The sequence below is a fragment of the Chiloscyllium plagiosum genome, chromosome 9, assembly GCF_004010195.1.
Source record: "Chiloscyllium plagiosum isolate BGI_BamShark_2017 chromosome 9, ASM401019v2, whole genome shotgun sequence".
In the NCBI taxonomy this organism is placed as follows: Eukaryota; Metazoa; Chordata; class Chondrichthyes; order Orectolobiformes; family Hemiscylliidae; genus Chiloscyllium; species Chiloscyllium plagiosum.
This window is the reverse complement of record NC_057718.1, coordinates 63,077,024-63,097,741: the sequence shown is the minus strand read 5'-3', so window position 1 is coordinate 63,097,741 and position 20,718 is coordinate 63,077,024. Positions and strand designations below refer to the sequence as shown.

The 20,718-nt window shown below is 38.7% G+C and overlaps 1 protein-coding gene across 5 annotated transcripts in view; it reads left to right on the top strand.

Moving 5' to 3' along the window:
• Positions 1-9,584, top strand: part of LOC122552899 (exportin-1) — a 79,421-nt gene extending 69,837 nt beyond the window's left edge. For all 5 annotated transcript variants that reach the window (XM_043696079.1, XM_043696078.1, XM_043696081.1 and 2 more), the window contains 5 exons: positions 1,706-1,874; positions 1,965-2,099; positions 4,356-4,515; positions 4,600-4,696; positions 8,404-9,584. In XM_043696079.1, the coding sequence (XP_043552014.1) occupies positions 1,706-1,874; positions 1,965-2,099; positions 4,356-4,515; positions 4,600-4,696; positions 8,404-8,550 (708 nt within the window). In that variant the 3' untranslated portion in view covers positions 8,551-9,584. The remainder of the gene's footprint in view (positions 1-1,705; positions 1,875-1,964; positions 2,100-4,355; positions 4,516-4,599; positions 4,697-8,403) is intronic.
• Positions 9,585-20,718: the final 11,134 nt, after the last annotated feature.

Genomic DNA, 20,718 nt, shown 5'->3' with positions numbered 1-20,718 from the left:
TTGCGGGTGTACGGTACTTTGGTGAAGCCACTTTTGGAATACTTAGTACATTCTGTTCTCCCTGTTATAGCAAAGATGTTGTGAAACTTGAAAGGATTCAGCAAAGACTTTACAAAGATGTTGCCAGGGTTGGAGAGCTTAGTTATACCAAAAGGCTGAATATGCAGGGGTGATTTTCCCTGGAGTGTTGGAGGCTTTCAATGCAATGTAACTGGATTTATAAATGGAGTAGACTTCATAATTTTTCCAATTGTGATTTGCACATTTTTAATTTTAGATTTTATTAAGGTATGTGCTGATCATTTATTTTGATCTCTAAAATATGAAAGCAAAAAATAGGCAGTGTCTTTAATTCCTAATTTGCTATCTGAGAACTTTGGTTATTATCCTGTTTATTCATTACACTTTAGCTGGGCATCTGGACAGCTTTTTGATTTGAGTTAAACTAATGTTGGGAAAGGGGAAACTAATGCCACACAGATCACTCAATGTTTGAAGAGATCAAGCTTCTCAAAGTTGTGTGATTGCACAGCAATAAGGAATATGCCACACAGAAACAAATTTGTTCACGAGCCATGTTCCTTTCCAGTTTCATGGCAGTGCAGCACTTTGAAGGAGAATAGCATGTTAGAACCCACTGGCTGCCCACATTAATAGAAAATTAAAGAGAGTTTGATGGGCAGTTTCCTGTTTTGGTGGGCCATGTCATTTTGCCATTGATTGCAAAATCTGAGCTAGTATCATGAGGTGAGTAGTTGTAAACATTTTGAGCAAGATAGCTGCCCCCAAAGTCCATCCTTTCAGTTCTAAACTGATACGGTAAGCTTCAAAGTGCATGGTTCTGCTGCTACCTCAGGATCCTCCGTAAGGAATGAGAATAATTGTCCAAAAAGGACTTCTGGTTTGAATCCACTAAGGATTTCTAGTTTGAAAGCAAAGATGACCAAAATTAAACTAATTGTTTATTGCATATTATGATCTCCAGCATCTGCAGACCTCACTTTCTCCTATTGCATATTAAGGGATATTAAGAGTAATATTTCGTCTTTAGCTTTTTCCATTCTAAATGCATATTAGGATGCTGTATTGGATTTCTTCTACACTGACCCAAAAAGTTGTGGGCAACACGTAAATTGTCTAACTCCCCACACAGAGTTTCCCCTGCTGTCATGAGTGGATACATGGGACAAAATGTGACAGCTTGTTCCAGCATTCTGGGCATTTTCCTAAAGAAAAATCACTTGTTCGAGGCCAGGGATGCTACTTACTTGAGAATGTTGCAGTGTGAAGTAGGGTTGAAAAGATCTTCAAAACTAGTTTAATGTATTTGTAGGCTTTTAAGCTGTGCATCATCAGGAAGTGGTATTTTCCTTCATTTTGTATTTAATATCTAAATTTATGAACTGCCTTCTCTTTTGTCCCACATTTGTCTTTGCTGATCTTGGCCGTGCAGAATCTGTTTGCAAACTTAGCCTATTTCCAGGTGGAAAGTAGCATGACTGCATACTATTGTGTCCAAGGGTTAACACTTTCAAAATAAAAACTATTTTAATTGAAAGGAATGCAGCCATAATCAGGAATTTTCATGTGTACAGTGGCATTTTACTACTTGGTGCTGTAGAGATTCCAATGTTTGTGTTCTTTTCAACTGAATTCTTCTAAAGTTCCCGTAATGTCTCAACTATTTCTTTTTTTTTAATTTCAGGACTTCGAGGAATATCCTGAACATCGAACAAATTTCTTCTTACTTTTACAAGCTGTAAATTCACATTGTTTCCCAGCATTCCTAGCCATTCCTCCAGCACAATTTAAGCTAGTTTTAGATTCTATAATATGGGCTTTTAAGCACACAATGAGAAATGTTGCTGATACAGGTTTGTTTAACTTTATTTTTTTAATCAAATTTCCTATGTATAATTTTGTTTCTGACCATTGACTTTTTGCAACCATGTTTTATATAATAGGTCTGCAAATCCTCTATACTCTGCTACAAAATGTTGCCCAAGAAGAGGCAGCTGCCCAAAGTTTCTATCAGACATACTTTTGTGATATTCTTCAACATATATTTTCTGTTGTCACAGATACATCTCATACTGCTGGTGAGCACATTGCATAAGTAGCAATGATTATTTCTTTTCACTGTTTTAGAATTTGGTTACAACTAACTAAATATTTGTTCCAGATTGGTAGAGAAGTTTGATTTGAAAAGTAATTTGCATGGGGAATTGGGAAACTTTGGTGATGTAATTAATGTCTGCGTTGAGTAAATTATTCTTTTGTTTCCTTCCTAATTACTAATTTGTTTTACTGCAGCTTCCCAACAATTGTCTGTTTAAAATTAATTTAAAATAATCCAGGAATCGAAGGTTAGGTGTTCTCATATTTATGGTTTTGTACAGCATCTTTCTTTATAAGACTATCTGCAAAACGCTGAACCTTTACAATTGTAATTATGCAAGTAGCAATTTGGTAGTCAATTTGCCACTTGACTCCATGGACCACTTCTGCATTAATTTCATCTTTCATAAGATTTCCTTTTTTCGTGTTTTGTTCTTGCAAATTAATAATTTGTGAAATGAACCAAAAATTTTGAAACCATTAGTTCATTCTAACAACATTATACAGCAAGTATAGTTTAAGACTGTAATGGTTTTGATGCCTCTAGAATACTGGCATTTTGGGCAAACTTATTGGGGTCACGAAAAAGAAATGTAGATTCACAAAGATAACATTGAAGATGTGATAATTTTGAAATTTGGGGCAGTCAAGGTTAAGAATAGATCCAATAGATGTTGTCACCAATATAAAATTACAACTCATTGATTTACTGAGCAATGAAAGGTTGTTCTGCTATAACGCACGTTTCGTTAATGCAAATCTACTGTGATGCGATTGATGAATTGGGGACACTTTCTAAACAAGGAATTTTTAAAGTGTGTATTGGTTATAACACTTAAATTAATGGTGCTGCTATTACATAATTTTCTTATAACATGGGATTGCATGAGAACAGAACTACCGCGTTATAACAGAAACATGAAAGTTGTTTGACTTTGGTTGTGCAATTTGACTCCTGACTGTCCTACTTTACAATTGTGATTACACCAGATCATGTTCTTCTGAAATGTAAAGTACTTTGGTCTGTCTGAGAGGTTAATTGGTGCCATGTAATCAGAAGTCTGTCTTCAAGGCAAGTAGGTTTACCTTTAACGTTAAGGGTTTTTGGAATCAGGTCCTGCTACTGCAAGTTCATACTGTCTCACAGGTAGAAGTGGCCTGTGTTTCAGTTTCTGTGATGTACGATTGAAAGTAAATTCAACATAAAGTTGAGGGTTGACAAATCTTAGCTAGTTTTTTGCGAAGTTGCTTATGAAATTATTGATACAAAAAACTGTTCCATACTTTGGCATTATAAGTGAGGATATATTAGTAAAAACTAAACTGTTATGCTATTTCCTAAGCAGTAAAGTTGTCACCTTTTTAAGATACAATTTACACTGTTTCCAGTGTTGTAAAATAAAAGATACTTCAGACGTTTAAAAAATGTCATGTTTCACAGAATGTGGGTATTGCTGGCAATCCTTTTTTGTCCTAGAAGTGACTGTCCTCTGAAATGGCATGAACGTTATGTATGGGTTAGACCAGTTAAGGGTGACAGATGTCCTTTGCTAAAGGACGTTAGTGAACCAGATGGATTTTTCCAACAATCAAAGTAAATTTTATGGTCACTATTACTGAGGCTAGATTTCAGTAATGGATACAAATAATTTAAATAAAATCCATCTACGTTCTTTGAGCATTAGCCAGAGTCTGAGTTTTGAGTCCTGTGACAACATCAGTATACCACCAGATCCCCTCAATATCTCCTTAATGTTCCAACTCTTGGTTCCATCTTCTAGTTAGGTTGGTTGTCACATGCTTAGCTGCAAAGAAATCAACAACTTACCTTTAGTGTAAGTGTACAGGTTTGTAATATATTTGATGTAAAATGCTACTTTTAATAAGAGGCAAAACTTATAACTAAGGAATACGGACAATGTTAAAGAGAAAAGTAGGGATAAAGCCATGGAAGAATTTTAATTTCAGAATTAAGCTTTGAGAGATGATAGTTGGTGATTAGAAATTGGTGCTGGATATAATAATAAAATCTGAATGCTGCAGTCATTATTTCTGCCATTTGAGAGTATGATATACTGCAATTTAGATTGCTTGTAACAGATTTTAAAGTTTTTAAACTAATTTTCACCAAATCTATCTGTGAAATACAGGATTGTAGATAAATGTTTGCATAATTGCATCTAGAAGTCAAATGTTCATGTGAAAATTAGTTTTTAACGTTCTATTTTTTTTTGTAGGTTTGACAATGCATGCATCAATACTTGCATACATGTTTAACCTGGTGGAGGAAGGAAAAATATCAGTGCCTCTTAACCCGACAAATCCTGTCACTAATCATGTATTCATTCAGGATTATGTGGCCAATCTGCTGAAATCTGCTTTTCCACATCTACAAGAGTATGTTGGTCTTGATTTTAAAAAGCTTGCTTTAATCAGTTGTTACTTTACTTCCTAATCTGAATTTTCTTTTTTTCCAAACAGGGCACAAGTGAAATTATTTGTAACGGGCCTTTTCAGTTTAAATCAGGATATTGCAGCTTTTAAAGAGCATTTGAGAGATTTTCTTGTGCAAATCAAGGTAAAGAAGATTAAGAATAATCAAATATTGGAATTTTGTTAAATTGTCTACCAAGGTAGTTACATGAAAATGTTGTAAGAGTTCCAGGTTTCATTGAATTGTATTCCTGAACAAATAAAAAAAGATGAGATGTGTTAACTGTTTGAGCCTGAGCTGATCTTACTAACAGGAAAGTGGGGTTAGAGTAAAATAGTCAAGGCAGGCAGGAACAAAGCAGAAAATGAGGTAGGACTGATAAATTTAAACTGCATTTCAGTTCGAAAGACCTGACGGGTAATGCAGTTGAACTCAGGGCATGGTTGGGAACATAGGACTGGGATGCCATAGCAATTACAGAAACAAGGCTAAGGGATGGACAGGACAGTAGCTTAATGTTCCAGGGTATAGATCCTACAGGAAGGATAGGGGGCGAGATCCTCAGGATCTGATCGGATGTACCCTAGAAGTGTGGGAAGCTAGGGAAGTGATTACTGTGTCCCTTGCTGAGATATTTGTATCACAAATTGCCATAAGTGAGAAGACTGGAGGTTGGCTAACGTTTTACCTCATTTTTGAAGGCTTCCAATTCCCCAGCCATCCTTTTACCTGCAAAATCTGACCCCAATCAATTTTTGAAAGTTCTTGCCTAATACCATTATTTGTGAAAGGTGATGAGGAAAAGCTAGGAACTATAGACAAGTGAGCCTGACATCGGTGGTGGGCAATTTGCTGGAGGGAATCCTGAGGGACTGATTTACACATATTTGGAAAGGCAAAGACTGATTAGGGATAGTCAACATGGCTTTGTGCATGGGAAATCATGTCTTGCTAACATAGTTGAGTTTTTTGAAGAAGTAATAAAAGAATTGATGAAGGCAGAACAGTGGATGTGATCTAATGGACTTCAGTAAGGCGTTTGACAAGCTTCTGCATGGTAGACTGGCTAATAAGGTTAGATCACATGGAATGCAGGGAGAACTAGCCATTTGAAAAAAGAACTGGCTCGAAGTTAGGAGACAGGGTGGTGGAGGTTTGCTTTACAGGCTGGAGGCCTATGACTAGCGGTGTGCCACAAGGATCAGTGCTGGGTCTGCTGTGTTTTGTCATTTATATAAATGGTTTGGATGTGAGTATAGGAGGTATAGTTAATACATTTGCTGATGACACCAAAATTGAATGTGTAGTGGACAGCCAACAACAACCTTGTCATACCTCAGAGTATAACAGGACCTTGATCAGATGTGCCAGTGGGCCAAGGAGTGGATAAAAGTGCAATGCTGAATTTTGGAAAGAACAGGACTTATACACTTAATGGTAAGGCCCTAGGGAGTGTGGCAGAACAGAGACACCTTGGAGTGCAGGTTCATGGTTCCTTGAAAGTAGAGTCCCAGGTCGACAGGATAGTGAAGAAGTCATATGGTATGCTTGTCTTTATCGATTAGTGCATTGAGTATAGGAGTTGGGAGATCATGTTGTGGCTGTACAGGACATTGGTTAGGCCACTTCTGGAATAATGTGTGTAATTCTGGTCTCCCTGCTCCAGGAATGTTGTGAAACTTAAAATGGTTCAGAAAAGATTTTCAAGGATGTTGCTAGGGTTGGAGGATTTCAGCAGTAGGGAGAGGCTGAATAGGCTGGAGCTGTTTTCACTGGAGTGTCGAAGGCTGAGGGGTGACCTTATAGAAGTTATAAAATTATGAAGGGCGTAGATAGGGTGAATAGCCAAGGTCTTTTCTCCATGGAGAGCAGGGGGTGGAGTCCAAATCTAGAGGGCATAGGGCATGGGATGGGGAAAAGGGACCCAAGGGGCAACCTTTTTACGCCGAGGGTGGTGTGTGTATGGGATGAGCTGCCAGAGGAAGTGATGGAGGCTGGTACAATTACAATATTTAGAAGACATCTGAATGGGTATAAGAATAGGAAGGATTTAGAAGGATATGGACCAAAGCTGGCAAATGGAACTAGATTAGGTTAGGATATCTAGTTAACGTGGATGAGTTGGACCAAAGAGTCTGTTTCTATGACTGTAAAATTAATGCTGCTCCTTATGTATGGTGGGCCTCATTATTGTTGGTTGAGAGTCAGTATAGGTAATTTTCTAATAGTTTCTAACTTATCATTGTTCTCCAGTCACTTTTCACAAATTTGAGTTGTTGCTTGCAGAATCTATTTAAGTATGAATGCAGATTGTTCTACCATAGAGATTTTATTCTGTGTAACAAAACCAGTCCAGTTTCATTGATCTGTTTCCAGAATTATTATTCCATATCTGATTATGAAACCAAGACTCATTCCTGATCCATTTGTAGTTTTGTGAAAAAGAAAATTTGGCTTTCCAAATATTTGAGCAAATGGAATTTTATGATGTGAGCTATTTATAGAAAAGGCGAAGACGTTTTCTTTTCTTAACAAAGTTGTATGCAGATTTTAACTTGTGTGGTTATTCTCTAAATGAATACCTTCATTAAAGCTTGCCTGCCCAACATTAATTAAACACTGTACAAGGTTTCTCACATTTGACTTGGAGCTATACTACAGAGTGTTTTAACTACATTCCTAGTAGTTAGTTACAAAAAGTTTCAGATTTGAACCCTAGAGTTTAGTTTTTGCTAACAGCAAATTGTAGCATGATTTTGGGGTGGGCCAGGGTTCCTACTCATGCTTGATTCTAATTTGTGTTTTAAAAATGACGACTGTTTCTAAAATTGACATCGAGTACCTACTGGATAAGCAAGCACATGAATGCCCATTTAAAGGAAGTACTCAATTTGTAGTTTTGCCCGTCTCAGCCAAATACTGGAAGCAGTAACCATGGAAGTGTAAATAGGCAACCTTGTTAAGTGTTAGTATATCCATTTAAATTTGAGTGTTTCACTTTTTAATATTGCTTGCCACAGACTTCTGTGCTGTTACCTGACATGCACACATGACACACTTTTTCTCAATACTTCCCTTGCTCTCGCCCTCCAATCTGAAGCCCATATTTGTTTCCCTTTAATCTGACTCCTGTTCCTATTGTCCATTTTTTTTTTGTCCACCTCTGCTACCACTAGTAACTTGCTCATTTTCTGGCTCTTGGCTTCTATTCCAAATTTGTGCTCAGTTCTTGGGTGCCAACTATTGGCAAAAGTTGGTTAGTGCAGGTAGACCTGGGATTCAGTTGCTCCGAGTCAACCAATCTGCCACGAGATAATACTTAGCGTAAAACAATGTTAAGTTCGCAATTTTTTTAAACACTTAAAGCATTTAAATTTTTATTTACATTAATGTTCCAAGGATATTTAGGAAGATATAGCTTTTCAATTTGAACCTTAAGAAAAGTCAATGTACAAAATTATAGTATTTATTTTGTAAGGTATTTCAGCAAAGAATGCACAGAGGGTACAATATTTCAACCTGTACATAGGTTATTTAAATATACCTTGTGCAGTAATAACTATTTTAACATTGATTCCTATGAGAAATTGTGATTCATATAAAATCACAATTTTCAGGATGTAATATACTAAAGGTTACTGTATTATTCTGAAAGAACACTACTTTGCAGCGCAACATAGGTAGGTTTTTAGGATTACTTTTATATTGGCACAAGTCAATATGATATAATGCGCACTGAAATTGCTATTTTTGCAGCAGAAGAATGGAATTAGTCTAATTTCAACATGACAGACAATTGTTATTAACTGGATTCTTTTATTTTTGCCTGTTAACAATGTTTCTGTCTGCAGGAATTTGCTGGGGAAGATAGTGCTGACTTGTTCTTGGAAGAGAGAGAAGCTGCTTTACGACAGGCCCAAGAAGAAAAGCATAAACTTCAGATGTCTGTTCCTGGTATTCTTAACCCACATGAAATTCCAGAGGAAATGGTTGATTGAAACATATGGAGTAAACCAAGTTGTGCTATTTCTTCTGTTCAGCCACCATTAATGTAGCTTTGCAGAAGGTAATTGCACATCTATGTGTGTTGACCAAAAACGATGCCAATATATGTATATTAAACCCTTTGTCACCTGGTAGCTCTTTTTACTTAGTATGCAATTTCTATAAGCAGTTTTCTTGTGTAATACCTTTTTTCCATTGTTATAAATTAAAAGTTTTGTCATCTTTGTTTAGATTTGCATGCAGTTATATGAATTAAATCACTTTTTAAAGATCACTTGTGCCCCATTTTATGGTTTTGCGAGGGGGTAACAGAGGACAGCTGAGAAGTGGACTTTGCTTGTGCCTCTGTTTGCAAAGTGTACAACAGATATAGGAATTATTTTCTGGAAATGATCACCAATTTCTTTAATTAGGTGTGTTACTTTGTTATAGTGTAGCCTTTCTTTAAGTTTTGCAGCCTAGGAATTAAAGTGATCTATGGGGGGAAGCAATGTTCAAAAGGGTTGTCTGTCAGGCATGTCCCAGTGCTGCTTATCAATTGTATCCATGGGTAGTTGGAAGAAATGGTAATGCTTGACTTGAATTAATGCAATTCTAGCCAGATGGGTTTGCGGCAAGATCATGTGCATATCATCCCAGTGTAAAGCATCTTGAATGACTTGGGAACACAGTACACTTGGTTATTTTTTATGAATTTTTTTTGTCTATGTATGTGCTGTCGCTTTGTCGACAACAGCTTTTTGTTTTCCTCAATGAGGAGTGTTGCTCATTTGTGAGCTTTCATTAATTCTAAGTGAAAGTGGTTAAATATTTATCGAGTTAGCATAGGCTGCATCTTTATAAACAGCTCATGGAAATACTGATGGCTTTTGAAATGACTTGTACTAATTTACATTGTTTACCATGCTGTAGTGCTTCAAGAACACTACTTAAGAGCAAAATAAATTTGGTTTACATTTAAAATCTGACTTGTGATTTTGATATTGCTTGTTTTTGTTCTCCAAATAATAAAATTCACCTGAATTTCTCAATTGTTTCACTGGTACTATCAAATTTTGGCAGGTGTTTTAACATTGCTGACATTTATCCATCAGTTGTGAACCACATTTGCTACAATATTTACAACACATTGAATTAGATCTTTTACTTTGGATGATGCTACAACTTCAAATGCAACTTACTCCATTCTCTTCATTGGTGTAATATTACTATTCTGCAGAATGCATTACTAAGATTTGCGATACAAAAACAGACCATTTAGCCCACCTTACCTATAATAGGTACTTGTATTCACACCAGCTGCCTCCTACCCCTGCTTCCATTCAGCTGATCAGCACTTCCTTTTGTTTCTTCATTCCTCAACATATCCTCCTAACATCTTATGCTGTTCACCTCCATTGTTCAATAGTGAGTTCACATTCTACCCTCCAGTTAAAAATAAGTATATCTTAAATTTATTTTTGCAAATATTGACTTTTATATTTGTAACCCATGTTTGGGCACTGCCATAAATTTCTAATTCTCCCTATTCAGAATTTTAAAGGACTGTTGGGTCACTGCCTTTAGTAATTTTTTTTTCGTGCATGTTCAACCTCAAATGTGATTATCTTGGTTGCAAACATTTTTTACACTGTGCCTACATTCCATTTTTGTGTTATGTAGAACAACTATATGCAATGATCAAATGTCGCCTAATCAATTTCTCTCCCAGTTCCTCTAGACATAACTCCCAGTGAATAATTTGTATTTAATTGGCTTTGTTAATCTGTTTTTAGTTTGTGGATTTGTACTCATCTAGCCCCTTGCTTACCTACTCCAGTGAATGCAATGTATTTATCTAGTATTAAAATGCAGACAATGATTTCGGTCATCTTAAAATTTGAGTTTTAAGCTTACTGAAGAAATTTAAAGTATTTGCATTCTGTTGTGATTACATTCCTAGATTTCACACCACATGGTGATAAAATAAAGCAAAGAACTGCTGGTGCTGGAAATCTGAAACAAAAATTGGTGGAGAACTCAGCAGGTCTGGCAGCATCTGTGAAAAGAAAAGAGTTATTGTTTTGAGTCCAGTGATCCTCCTTCAGAACTGATAGTAGCTATCCAGATGACGACTTGATGGAAAAACCAACATGTCATTTACTATATTCTACTTTGCATCTACTGGTTAAGAATAATCTGTTGATTGGCCATAATGTGAAATGAACCATGCTTAGCTATTAAGGATTATTTACTGGATTCTTCTAATCAAAATATACAGGATTAAGTTGATAATTTACAGTTTATGAAAAACGTATGTACATTAATCTGGCATATTAAAACTTGTGTATTATCTGTTTTGGGTCATTGACTGGAACAGATCAGTGGGTTTCCAAGGAATCATTGAGCTAAACTCACCCCACCCCCCAAAAAAAATCTGGTTAAGATTCCTGTTCAGATGCATCATTAAATTTAGAACCATATCTTGGTCAGTAACTGCATTAATATTAATTACAGTAAATCAGAAGCTTAAGTAGTAACTGGTAATGTACATTCACAAGGAGTGAATCTGCTCAAGAACCATCTCAATATCTAATGCAAAAGAAACTAATTTCTACAAACTTTATTGAATAGTGTCCATTTACCTGTTTTAATGTTAAATATATTTACAGGTGTGTACAATCTTAAACGCACACTTATTGGTATGTCGCCTGCCACTGAAGGTAAGATTGGATGCAGTTATATTCCAGTAACTTAATGACTTGTCTGATGGGCCAAATGAAGAACACAATATTCAACTAACTGCTGGGCGATCTCGAGTAATTTCTGTTTTTGTAACCAAAGAAGTTGTTCTTTCACAACTGGCACTGATAAGGAAGATTTAATTTCGCTAACTGAACATGGAATGGATAGATCATCAGACTTTGAGGACTGCTCCCGAACAAATGCAATGTATTTGCAGTAAAACTTGCTAGAACAATTAGAAAGAAAGTTACTGTTACCCCAGCGACACCAAATGAAAACCAACAGCCTACACACAAAGCATTCAGATTTTCTAATGATATAAAGATTGCATATGATGCCTAAGTGAGACAGACTAGAATTAACTGTTTTCTGCCCATGCATGACAACTTGTTTTTTGACTGCATATGGCCAACTTGCAATTAGAAGGTATAGTGCAGGCAATGTACTGTGAATTGTCATAGTCATGTGGCCTCTGAAGTCAACTCTTGGAAAATGAAGCTTTGAGCAGATGCCATTTTTATGTGCAACAGAACAAATGCACACAAATTTTATATATGTATGTATATTCATGTATTTCAACAACTTGGAAATAGAGGAGAAAAAATGTCAAGCTTGAAAGAAACCATGAACACTATGATCTTGGAAAAGAAATAAGTTTCACCTCCATCGCCAGACCATGGCAACACAATGCCTGGAGGAAGAGCACTTCATCTTCCGCCTAGGAACCCTCCAACCATAAGGGATGAATGCAGATTTCTCCAGCTTCCTCATTTCCCCTCCACCCCAACCACCTTATCTCAGTCCCAACCCTTGGACTCGGCACCGCCTTCTTGGCCTCTCCGGCCTATCACCCTCACCTTAACCTTCTTCCACCTATCACATTCACAATGCCCCTCCCCCAAGTCCCTCCTCCCTACCTTTTATCTTAGCCTGCTTGGCACACCTTCCTCATTCCTGAAGAAGAGCTTATGCCTGAAATGTCGATTCTCCTGCTCCTTGGATGCTGCCTGACCTGCTGCGCTTTTCCAGCTCTGATCTCCAGCATCTGCAGTCCTCACTTTCTCCAAAGAAATAAGTTTGACAATTTTAACAATAATTGAGATGTGCTGAGAGTTTGGTTGATGTCATCAAGGGGCAGCATACGAATGAGAAATAGCATGAGGATGAATTTGGGAGGTGGGGTGGGGAGAAGGGTGACAATCGCCATTACAATGCAGGAGCAGAAAGAGTGAGACTGGTTGTATTCAAATTGGTTAGTGTTGTCCCACCCAGATGAACCCAATCATATGAGTGTTTGCATGGAGGGAGAGATTAAGGGAGGGAAAAAGGACAGTGAACTTTAATGAACTGCTGCAGTGCTTGTGGTATGGAGACATGTACATTTCTGTTGTAACTTTACATTCTTAAAAAATATGTTTTTACTTGGCCGCTAAAAAGAAATGGCAATACAGTTCCTGGTCAGTAAACTTGGAGACCGTTGTTTTCCCATGTGTCTGCTGCTTTTAGATGGTAGAATCTCTGGGTTTAGATGGTGCTGTTGAAAGAGGTTTGGTAAGTTGCAGGAATGCATCTTGCAGACAGGATAGAATATTGCCACTGTGTATTGATGGAGATTGTGAATGTTCATTTGGTGGTGGATGAGGTGGCAGTTAAACAAGTGTTTTCTCATGGATGAATGTCTAGCCTCTTTGAGTGTTGTTGGATCTGAACTCAAGCTTAGTATTTCATCACACTCCTGACTTGTGCTTGTGCCTTGCAGATAGCCGGCTTTGGGCAATGAGGGGGTGAGTTACCGGACCTGAAATGTTAACTGTGTGTCGCTGCAGAATTTCCAGCCTCCGACCTGGGCTTAATGCCTTAGTTACTCCTTATTTACTCTCAATTACATATCATTTCAAACACTCCAATAACAAATGCAAAACCCACCCTCAGCTGTCTCTTCCCTGGCACAAAAACAGAAGTTGCTGGAAAATATCAGCAGGTCTGGCAGCATCTGTGAAGGGAAATCAAAGTTAATGTTTTGAGTCCAGTGACTAGTCAACTGGTGGTAGCTTGAAAAATGTTGGATTATATGTAGAACACAGGATGGGGGAGAGGATAAGGAGTAAACAATAGGTAGGGGTTGAGCCCAAAGAGACAACACAGTTGAACAGACAAAGGAGTAGATGGTCATCTGGCTGGGAGGGTGAATAGCTATTAATGGAGCCTGTAAGTGGCTAACAATGGGCACTAACAGTCTTTATTAACAACTATCAACCCTCCCAACTGGATTGTTATCAACTCCTCATCACAGATGCTGTCAGACTAGCTGAGCTTTTCTAGCAGCTTCTGTTTTTATTTGATTTGCCGCATATGCAGTTCTTTTGGTGTCTCATCCTTCTTACTTCTTTAGAAAGTTTCTTTGGTACCACCTTGAAGTACTTGAATGTCCTCCCTATGGTGTCCAGAATTGAACACACTAAACTAGATTTTATACACATTTAATGTAACTTCATTGTTTTTGCACTCAAATTGCTATTATTAAAGCCAAGCATTATCTAAGCCGCCTTGTAGCATTGTCAATATTTCATAGCACCTTCAAAGATTTTCATAAATACACCACCAAATCTCTTTCTGAACCATCTTGGAAATTATACGATTTAGTTTATACTTCATCTCATTCTGTCAAATGACCATTTTGTACCTCTGCATGAAATTGTCCATCTGAAAGTCCAAATCACTGGACTCTAGAAAAAGGAATGAATGGTGAACCAACCTCATGAAGCTGGACTGGCCTATCACTGTTCTGAAGTAGGTTGAGTATTATATATGTGCTGGTGTGCCTTCTGTGGAATTGCTCACAACATAGGTTTCTCAAGTTAGTGTCCTAGGCTCAACATACACAAACAATATAGAACATAGAATATGGTAGCTTTGGAACAGGCTCTTTGGCCACTATGTCCACGCTGATCATGATGCCAGTCTAAGCAAATCACAACTGCTTGCATGTGGTCCATACCCCTCTATATTTGCCTGTTCATATGTTTGCCCAAATGCCCCTCAAATGTTGCTATTGTATCTACTTCTCCCAACCCCCAGCAATGTATTCCTGGCACTAACCACCCTCTGGGTAAAATACTTGCCTTGCTCATCTCCTTTAAACTCCCCCTCCCCCCCCCCCCCCCCCCCCAATCTTAAACCTACGCTCTGTAGTATTGGACATTTCCACCAGAAATAGATTCTGATTGTCTACCCTATCCATACCCCTCAAATTTCATGTACTTCTGAAGATCTAGATCCCCGGAGGGACCTCTCTGTTTCGCGATCAGTCAAAAGAATCACTAGGAATGCAGTCTGTTTAAAGCAAGGTTACCAGTTTAAGAAAATAAGGCAGCCTGGTGCAGTTTTGTCCAGCAACACGGAGTTTAAAGCTTCTGTGGTCCGTGGAGAAAATGTGCAATTACATTTGAACAAGAAACAATTTTTATGTTTTAAGAGACAGTACAGCCTTAATTACAAGGAAAGACCAATCAAATGTAATAAGGTGACATGATTAACAGCAGGTTAATCCAATGATATTTCCTGAGAAATGGTTTTATCTTACGCACATCATAGTCTCATACTGGCAGCTTGAGTGGTTAGTTAATGTCTTATGATTCATTTTATGAAGACTCCATTGTCTGCTTTATCTTCTGCTTTGCTGAGTTAGCTGAATTAGAAATGCAGGTTCACTGTCAAATCATAACTTGAAACCATTTTGTGCTATTTTAATTTGAAAAGTCATTTTATGGTTAATAAAACCTACATATACTTGCTGCTTCTGACAACAGCCTATATTCAAATTTTAACTCCTCATCTCCCCCCTTTTGGTCATTCTATGACCACACCATAAATGCGAAGGCATGGATCAAATTTAATCCAATTCAGTGGCCGCCAAAGATTGCCATACTACTACTTCTGGGGAGGGACCAGGAGCAGGCAAAATTGCTTCCTCATCTTCATCTAAGTGGAGAAGAAGCATTTTCTGGGTGGAACCAATGTTGTCAATAGAAGCTAATATCTTAGCAATAATACACTTAACAATAATGATATCAACAAAAAGACCATCTTAAAAATAATTGCAGCATATATAGCCATATTGATTAACCAGTTGTACCATGAGCTAAAACCCCAATCTCCCCATCCTGCACCTTTATTCACTTGACTGACAAAGGTACGGATATTATCGATATGACAAGTAATGTTTTCGATGAGGTCAGTGACCCCCATGATGCATTTACCTTTACCTTTGGTGCAAACTCCACCTTCCTTTGCAAGTATGTATTTGAGGGCATATTGGTTTTGTTGGATAAATAGGTGCAATTCTGAACATGTCTCTAATTTATGATAGGGCAGCAGTTGTCTCATTACCCAAAAGGGTGAGACCACAAATGAGATAATTATGGTTTTGATGACTAATAACTCCTGAAGATCCTCCTGCAGAAAAAAACACTAAGAGCTGCATATCCCAAAGAGTGAGTTTTACTTTTTCGTAGAGCCTTTGGATTCTTCCATTCTGCGCAAAACTCAGGGGAGACTGAATGTTTAACAGGGGAATTCCAATCTTATTGCCAGGTAATTGGACAGGGAACAGTAGTTGGAAAAAGTGTTCCTACAGCTACATCATGAGGACTACTTGCTTCATTCAAGACAAAATAGTTTGATGCTTTATTATGACTAAACAAAAAAAGTTTAGTACAGATAATGGAGGAACCTTCCTAATAAGAAGCAGGCCTATCTTTGTGACTTCCTGGAGTATGTGGATAGTCCATGATTACATAGTTTGATCCCAAACATAGAAGGTGAAAATTGTCCTATTGAATGAGATGGGTCTCTTGATAAAAGACGTGGTTATTGTCCCAGAACGGTTTCACCCATCCCATAATTGTGAAGATATTGGTGCCATTAGGGGTTTCATAATGAAGGTGGGTGTTATTACCCACCCCACAAAGGGTTTGAATACCAGTGGTAATAGAGACCCATTCCTCCTTAGTGCATACGCATGAGATGTGAAGTCCTTCAGGGAAGCAGTGACGACTGGTACGTATGATCATAGCACAGGGGATAGTTTAGGCACTTTTACATAAGTGCACCCCATCCCTTACCATTGTAGTAATTTGGATAGGTTATCCCGGATTTATTGGAGGAAGTCCATAATCAAGTAGCGGGTGGGGATAGATAACAATTAAAAGAAATATTATATCCCGTAAATGCTTTAGAACCATTCCATATCTCCATGTTAGGATTTGGGAGGATAAAAGGGGTCAAGGAGTGTTTTGCTGAAGTAAGGGCTAATGCCTGAAACGTCGATTCTCCTGTTCCCTAGATGCTGCCTGATCTGCTGCGCTTCTCCAGCAACACATTTCCATCTCTAAGGGCATAACAAACCACTTCATCCTTCCCAAATATTCTATCATGGCTTTCAAGAAACAAATTGTTAGTGAAAGATCATATTTCCATTGATGTAGTTGACCACTACAACAGTCATCTTGAGTAATATTCCACACATCAAAGGAGTCAGTTTCTTGGCATACAAGAACATCATCCTGGCATAAATGGTATACAGTCTCTGGATGTTCAGGATCACACAGATTAGATGGTCCTTTCTTGTGCACTAATGCTGGCAATGGCAAGTCCATATAGCAGGGTGAGATTGATCCTGATCCTGGTAGTCATTTCTGAAGCAAGGGTTAGGATATCTACAACAGGATATCTACAACAGAAGGAATATTACTATTCAAAAAGGCAACTACACCCTAATAGTCTGGCTCAGATTCTTTTCTCCGTTCCCTTTCATTCTCATCATCTCCATCATCTTCCCTTTCATTCTCATCATCTCCATCAACTCCCCCCCCCTCCTCCCCCCCCCCATTTTTCGGTGCTTTTCCAGTGACTTTACAATGATGGGTGTGAACTTAGGCAGAACACCCAGTGACTTTATCAGCAGTTGATATGGTGAGGAGGACCTGAAAGGGTCCTTCCCATTGAGGTTGGAGGCCACGGCATGTTCAATTTTTGATAAGGACAAAGGAGCCTGGCTCAATAGTGTGAACTCCGTCAAGGGAAGGGAGCTTCTCGTGAGCAGCACATACTTGAGAATGCAGCCCTCACAAAATTTCAGTTAAGGAAAGGATATAGGACATGTCATCTGCCATGTGGTGAAAGTGGACAAGGGTGGTGTTGTCATTCCAAGGTATGCAAAAGGCATGGCCATAAACTAATTCGGCAGGGGATAAGCCAGTTCTACCAGCAGGAATGCAGCATAGGTAAAACAGAACCAGAGGCAATAGTTTAACCCAGAAAAGGCCTGTCTCAAGTTAATTTTGCGAGTTTAGTTTTCAAAGTCTGGTTACAATGCTCCACAAGACCTGCAGCCTGTGAGTGATAAGCACAATGAAGTTGATGGCGGATGCTGAATTGAGAGCATAATTCCTCACTTATGTCACCAGTAAAATGAAGACCATTGTCAGAAGATAGACAAAGGGGCTACCAAAGCAGGGAATAATCTCTGTAAGTAGGATACTTACAACAGTTTTGGCAGTAGCCTTGGAAATAGAGTAAGCTTCAACCTATTTAGAGAAAAAAATCAACAACAACCAAAACATACTTATAGTTTTGACACTTTTCTAATTCAATGAAATCAAGTAGAAGAGTTTGAAAAGGTGTCTGTTCCATAGGACAAGGAATACCCTTCCCCGGATTGTGTTCTTGGCAGGTGAGGCATCCATCACTTACTTGTTGGGCCATCTGTTGGAGGCGTGGATGCCACCAAGTGTTTAAAAGCAGACCAGACGTTGAGTGAGCATCACAGTGTGTAGCATTATGAAGACAATCAATGACCCAGAAAGCAAGACCATCAGACATACAAATCTATCCAGCTGGAGTGGTCCATAGTTTAGTAACAGGACTACAACAACAGCCGGCTTTGGACCACAACTGCCTTTCAGATTAAGAGGCGTCCCTCTGTAAAGTAACAATATCTTGAATGGGTTGGCATTAATTTATCCAAGGTAGACCCACTCTTGTCAGAGCTTTCAGTCTGACTCATCATTTTAGGCACAATCATAAGAAGGTTGCGAGCGGCTTGTTTTGTAGCTACATTCAGCAGCACGGTTACCAATATCAGCAGGGGATTGGCCAGTTCTTGTGGAAATGGGGGTTCAAAAATATTTCATTTCGACTTGGGGCCATGACTGCTTATTGAAGGGCTGAAACACTTCTGGAGGAAGATGTCCGAAGGAAAAGCACCTAAAAAGGTGATTAACCTGCTGTCAATCATGTCAACTTATTACATTTGATTGGTCTTTCCTTGTAATTAAGGCTGTACTGTCTTAAAAACATATAAAAATTGCTTATAGTTCAAATGTAATTGTGTGATTTCTCCGTGGAATACAGAAGCTTTTAACCTCTGTGTTGCTGGACAAATCTGCACCAGGCTGCCTTATTTTATTAAACTGGTAACCTTGCTTTAAACAGACTGCATTCCGAGTGATTCTTTTGCCTGATTGAGAAACTGAGATGTCCCTCCTGGGGATTCAGATCTTCATTTGATACCGTGACTTGTGGTTCGGCACGGATGGATTGTGGACAGCGGTGGAAGAGCCTTGAAGTCCTTCACTACTGAGTGTTGAGGAATTCAGCCGGCCAGATGTGAGTGTTTTATATACATTTGGTTTTCCTTTCACTCAAGTTGTGTCCGACCTGACCCCCCCCCCACCCCCCAATCTATTTTCTAGTCCAGCCCGAAAGAATTGGTCTTAGCAAGGATAGGATCAGGGGACCTTATTTAAGAGGGGGAGGAATAAGTGAAATTGGGACTTTTTTATATTGATGGTTGGCGATTTCCAGAGTTGCCCCTCACGATTTTGTAAACTTCTATAAAGTCACCCCTCAGCCTCCGATGCTCCAGGGAAAACAGCCCCAGCCTGTTTAGCCTCTCCCTATAGCTGAAATCCTCCAACCCTAGCAACATCCTTGTAAATCTTTTCTGAATCCTTTCAAGTTTCACAACATAATTCCTAGAGCAGGGAGACCAGAATTACACACACTATTCCAGAAGTGGCCTAACCAATGAAATGTACAGCCACAACATGATCTCCCAACTCCTCTACTCAATCCACTAATCGATAAAGGCAAGCATTCCACATGACTTCTTCACTATTCTGTCTACCTGGGACTCTACTTTCAAGGAACAGACATCAGATCACTCCCCAGTCTCTGACACTTTAGCCAAAATAACTCAGGTTTCGTCCAACCTCCCCTTATACTTCATACTCTTAAATCTAGGCAATATCCTGGTAAACCTATTTTATACCCTCGGCAAAGCCTCCACACCCTTCCCATAATGTGGCAACTAGAACTGCGCACAGTATTTCAAATATGGCCTAACGAAGTTTTAAACATTGACAACATGAGTTGCCAGCTTTTATACTCAGTGCACCAATCAATGATGTCAACTGTTATGACAGGGGGTAAACTCTCCTGCTTAATTTAAAACCAGCAACACAAAAGATTTATCCCGTGCAGTAACCTGTGAAAATTCGAGAAGCCAAGAATTAAAGTTAAAATTAACAACTTTATTTCTTAAAGTACAGGTACACAATCCTTTATCCGAAATCCAAAGTTCTTTTCGTGACGCTTTTTTCTCCATAACAAGATTGTTTGGCATGCAAACAGTTAACCCAACTCCACACCCACTTGACCCACATCACTCAGATGGGGGCGTGGCCCAGCACTGGCAGGCGTCAATTCTGTCTCGGGACTTGTAGTATTCACAGGTGCATCTGCTGTTTGGTAAGATTTTTTATTTCTCCGTGAAACTGTCACTTATTCGAAATCTGAAAAATTCTGAATTCCACAAACCAGCTGGCCCTGAGGGTTTCAGATAAAGGATTGTGTTCCTGTATAACAGAGAATAATTAACTAACAACTATTTACAATTCCTTACTCTAACCTATCTTTTACCTTCCCTTCTATAATATAAGTCTGATAAAACTCCCAATTAAGATTTACAAAACAAAACTTCTTTTGTTTTGGCCATGGGGTTACATGGTGGCTCAGTGGTTAGCACTGCTGCCTCACAGAGTCAGGGACCCAGGTTCGGTTCCAGCCTTGGGCGACTGTGTGGAGTTTGCACGTTCTCCCCATGTCTGTGTGGGTTTCCTCTGGATCCTTCGGTTTCCCCCACAGTCTAAAGATGTACAGGTTAGGTGAATTGGCCATGCTAAATTGCCTTCTGAATTCCTGAAGAAGGGCTCATGCCCGAAACGTCGATTCTCCTGCTCCTTGGATGCTGCCTGACCTGCTGCGCTTTTCCAGCAACATTTTCATGCTAAATTGCCCACAATGTTAGGCGCATTAGTAAGAGGGAAATGGGTCTGGGTGGGTTACTATTCGGAGTGTCAGTATGGACTTGTTGG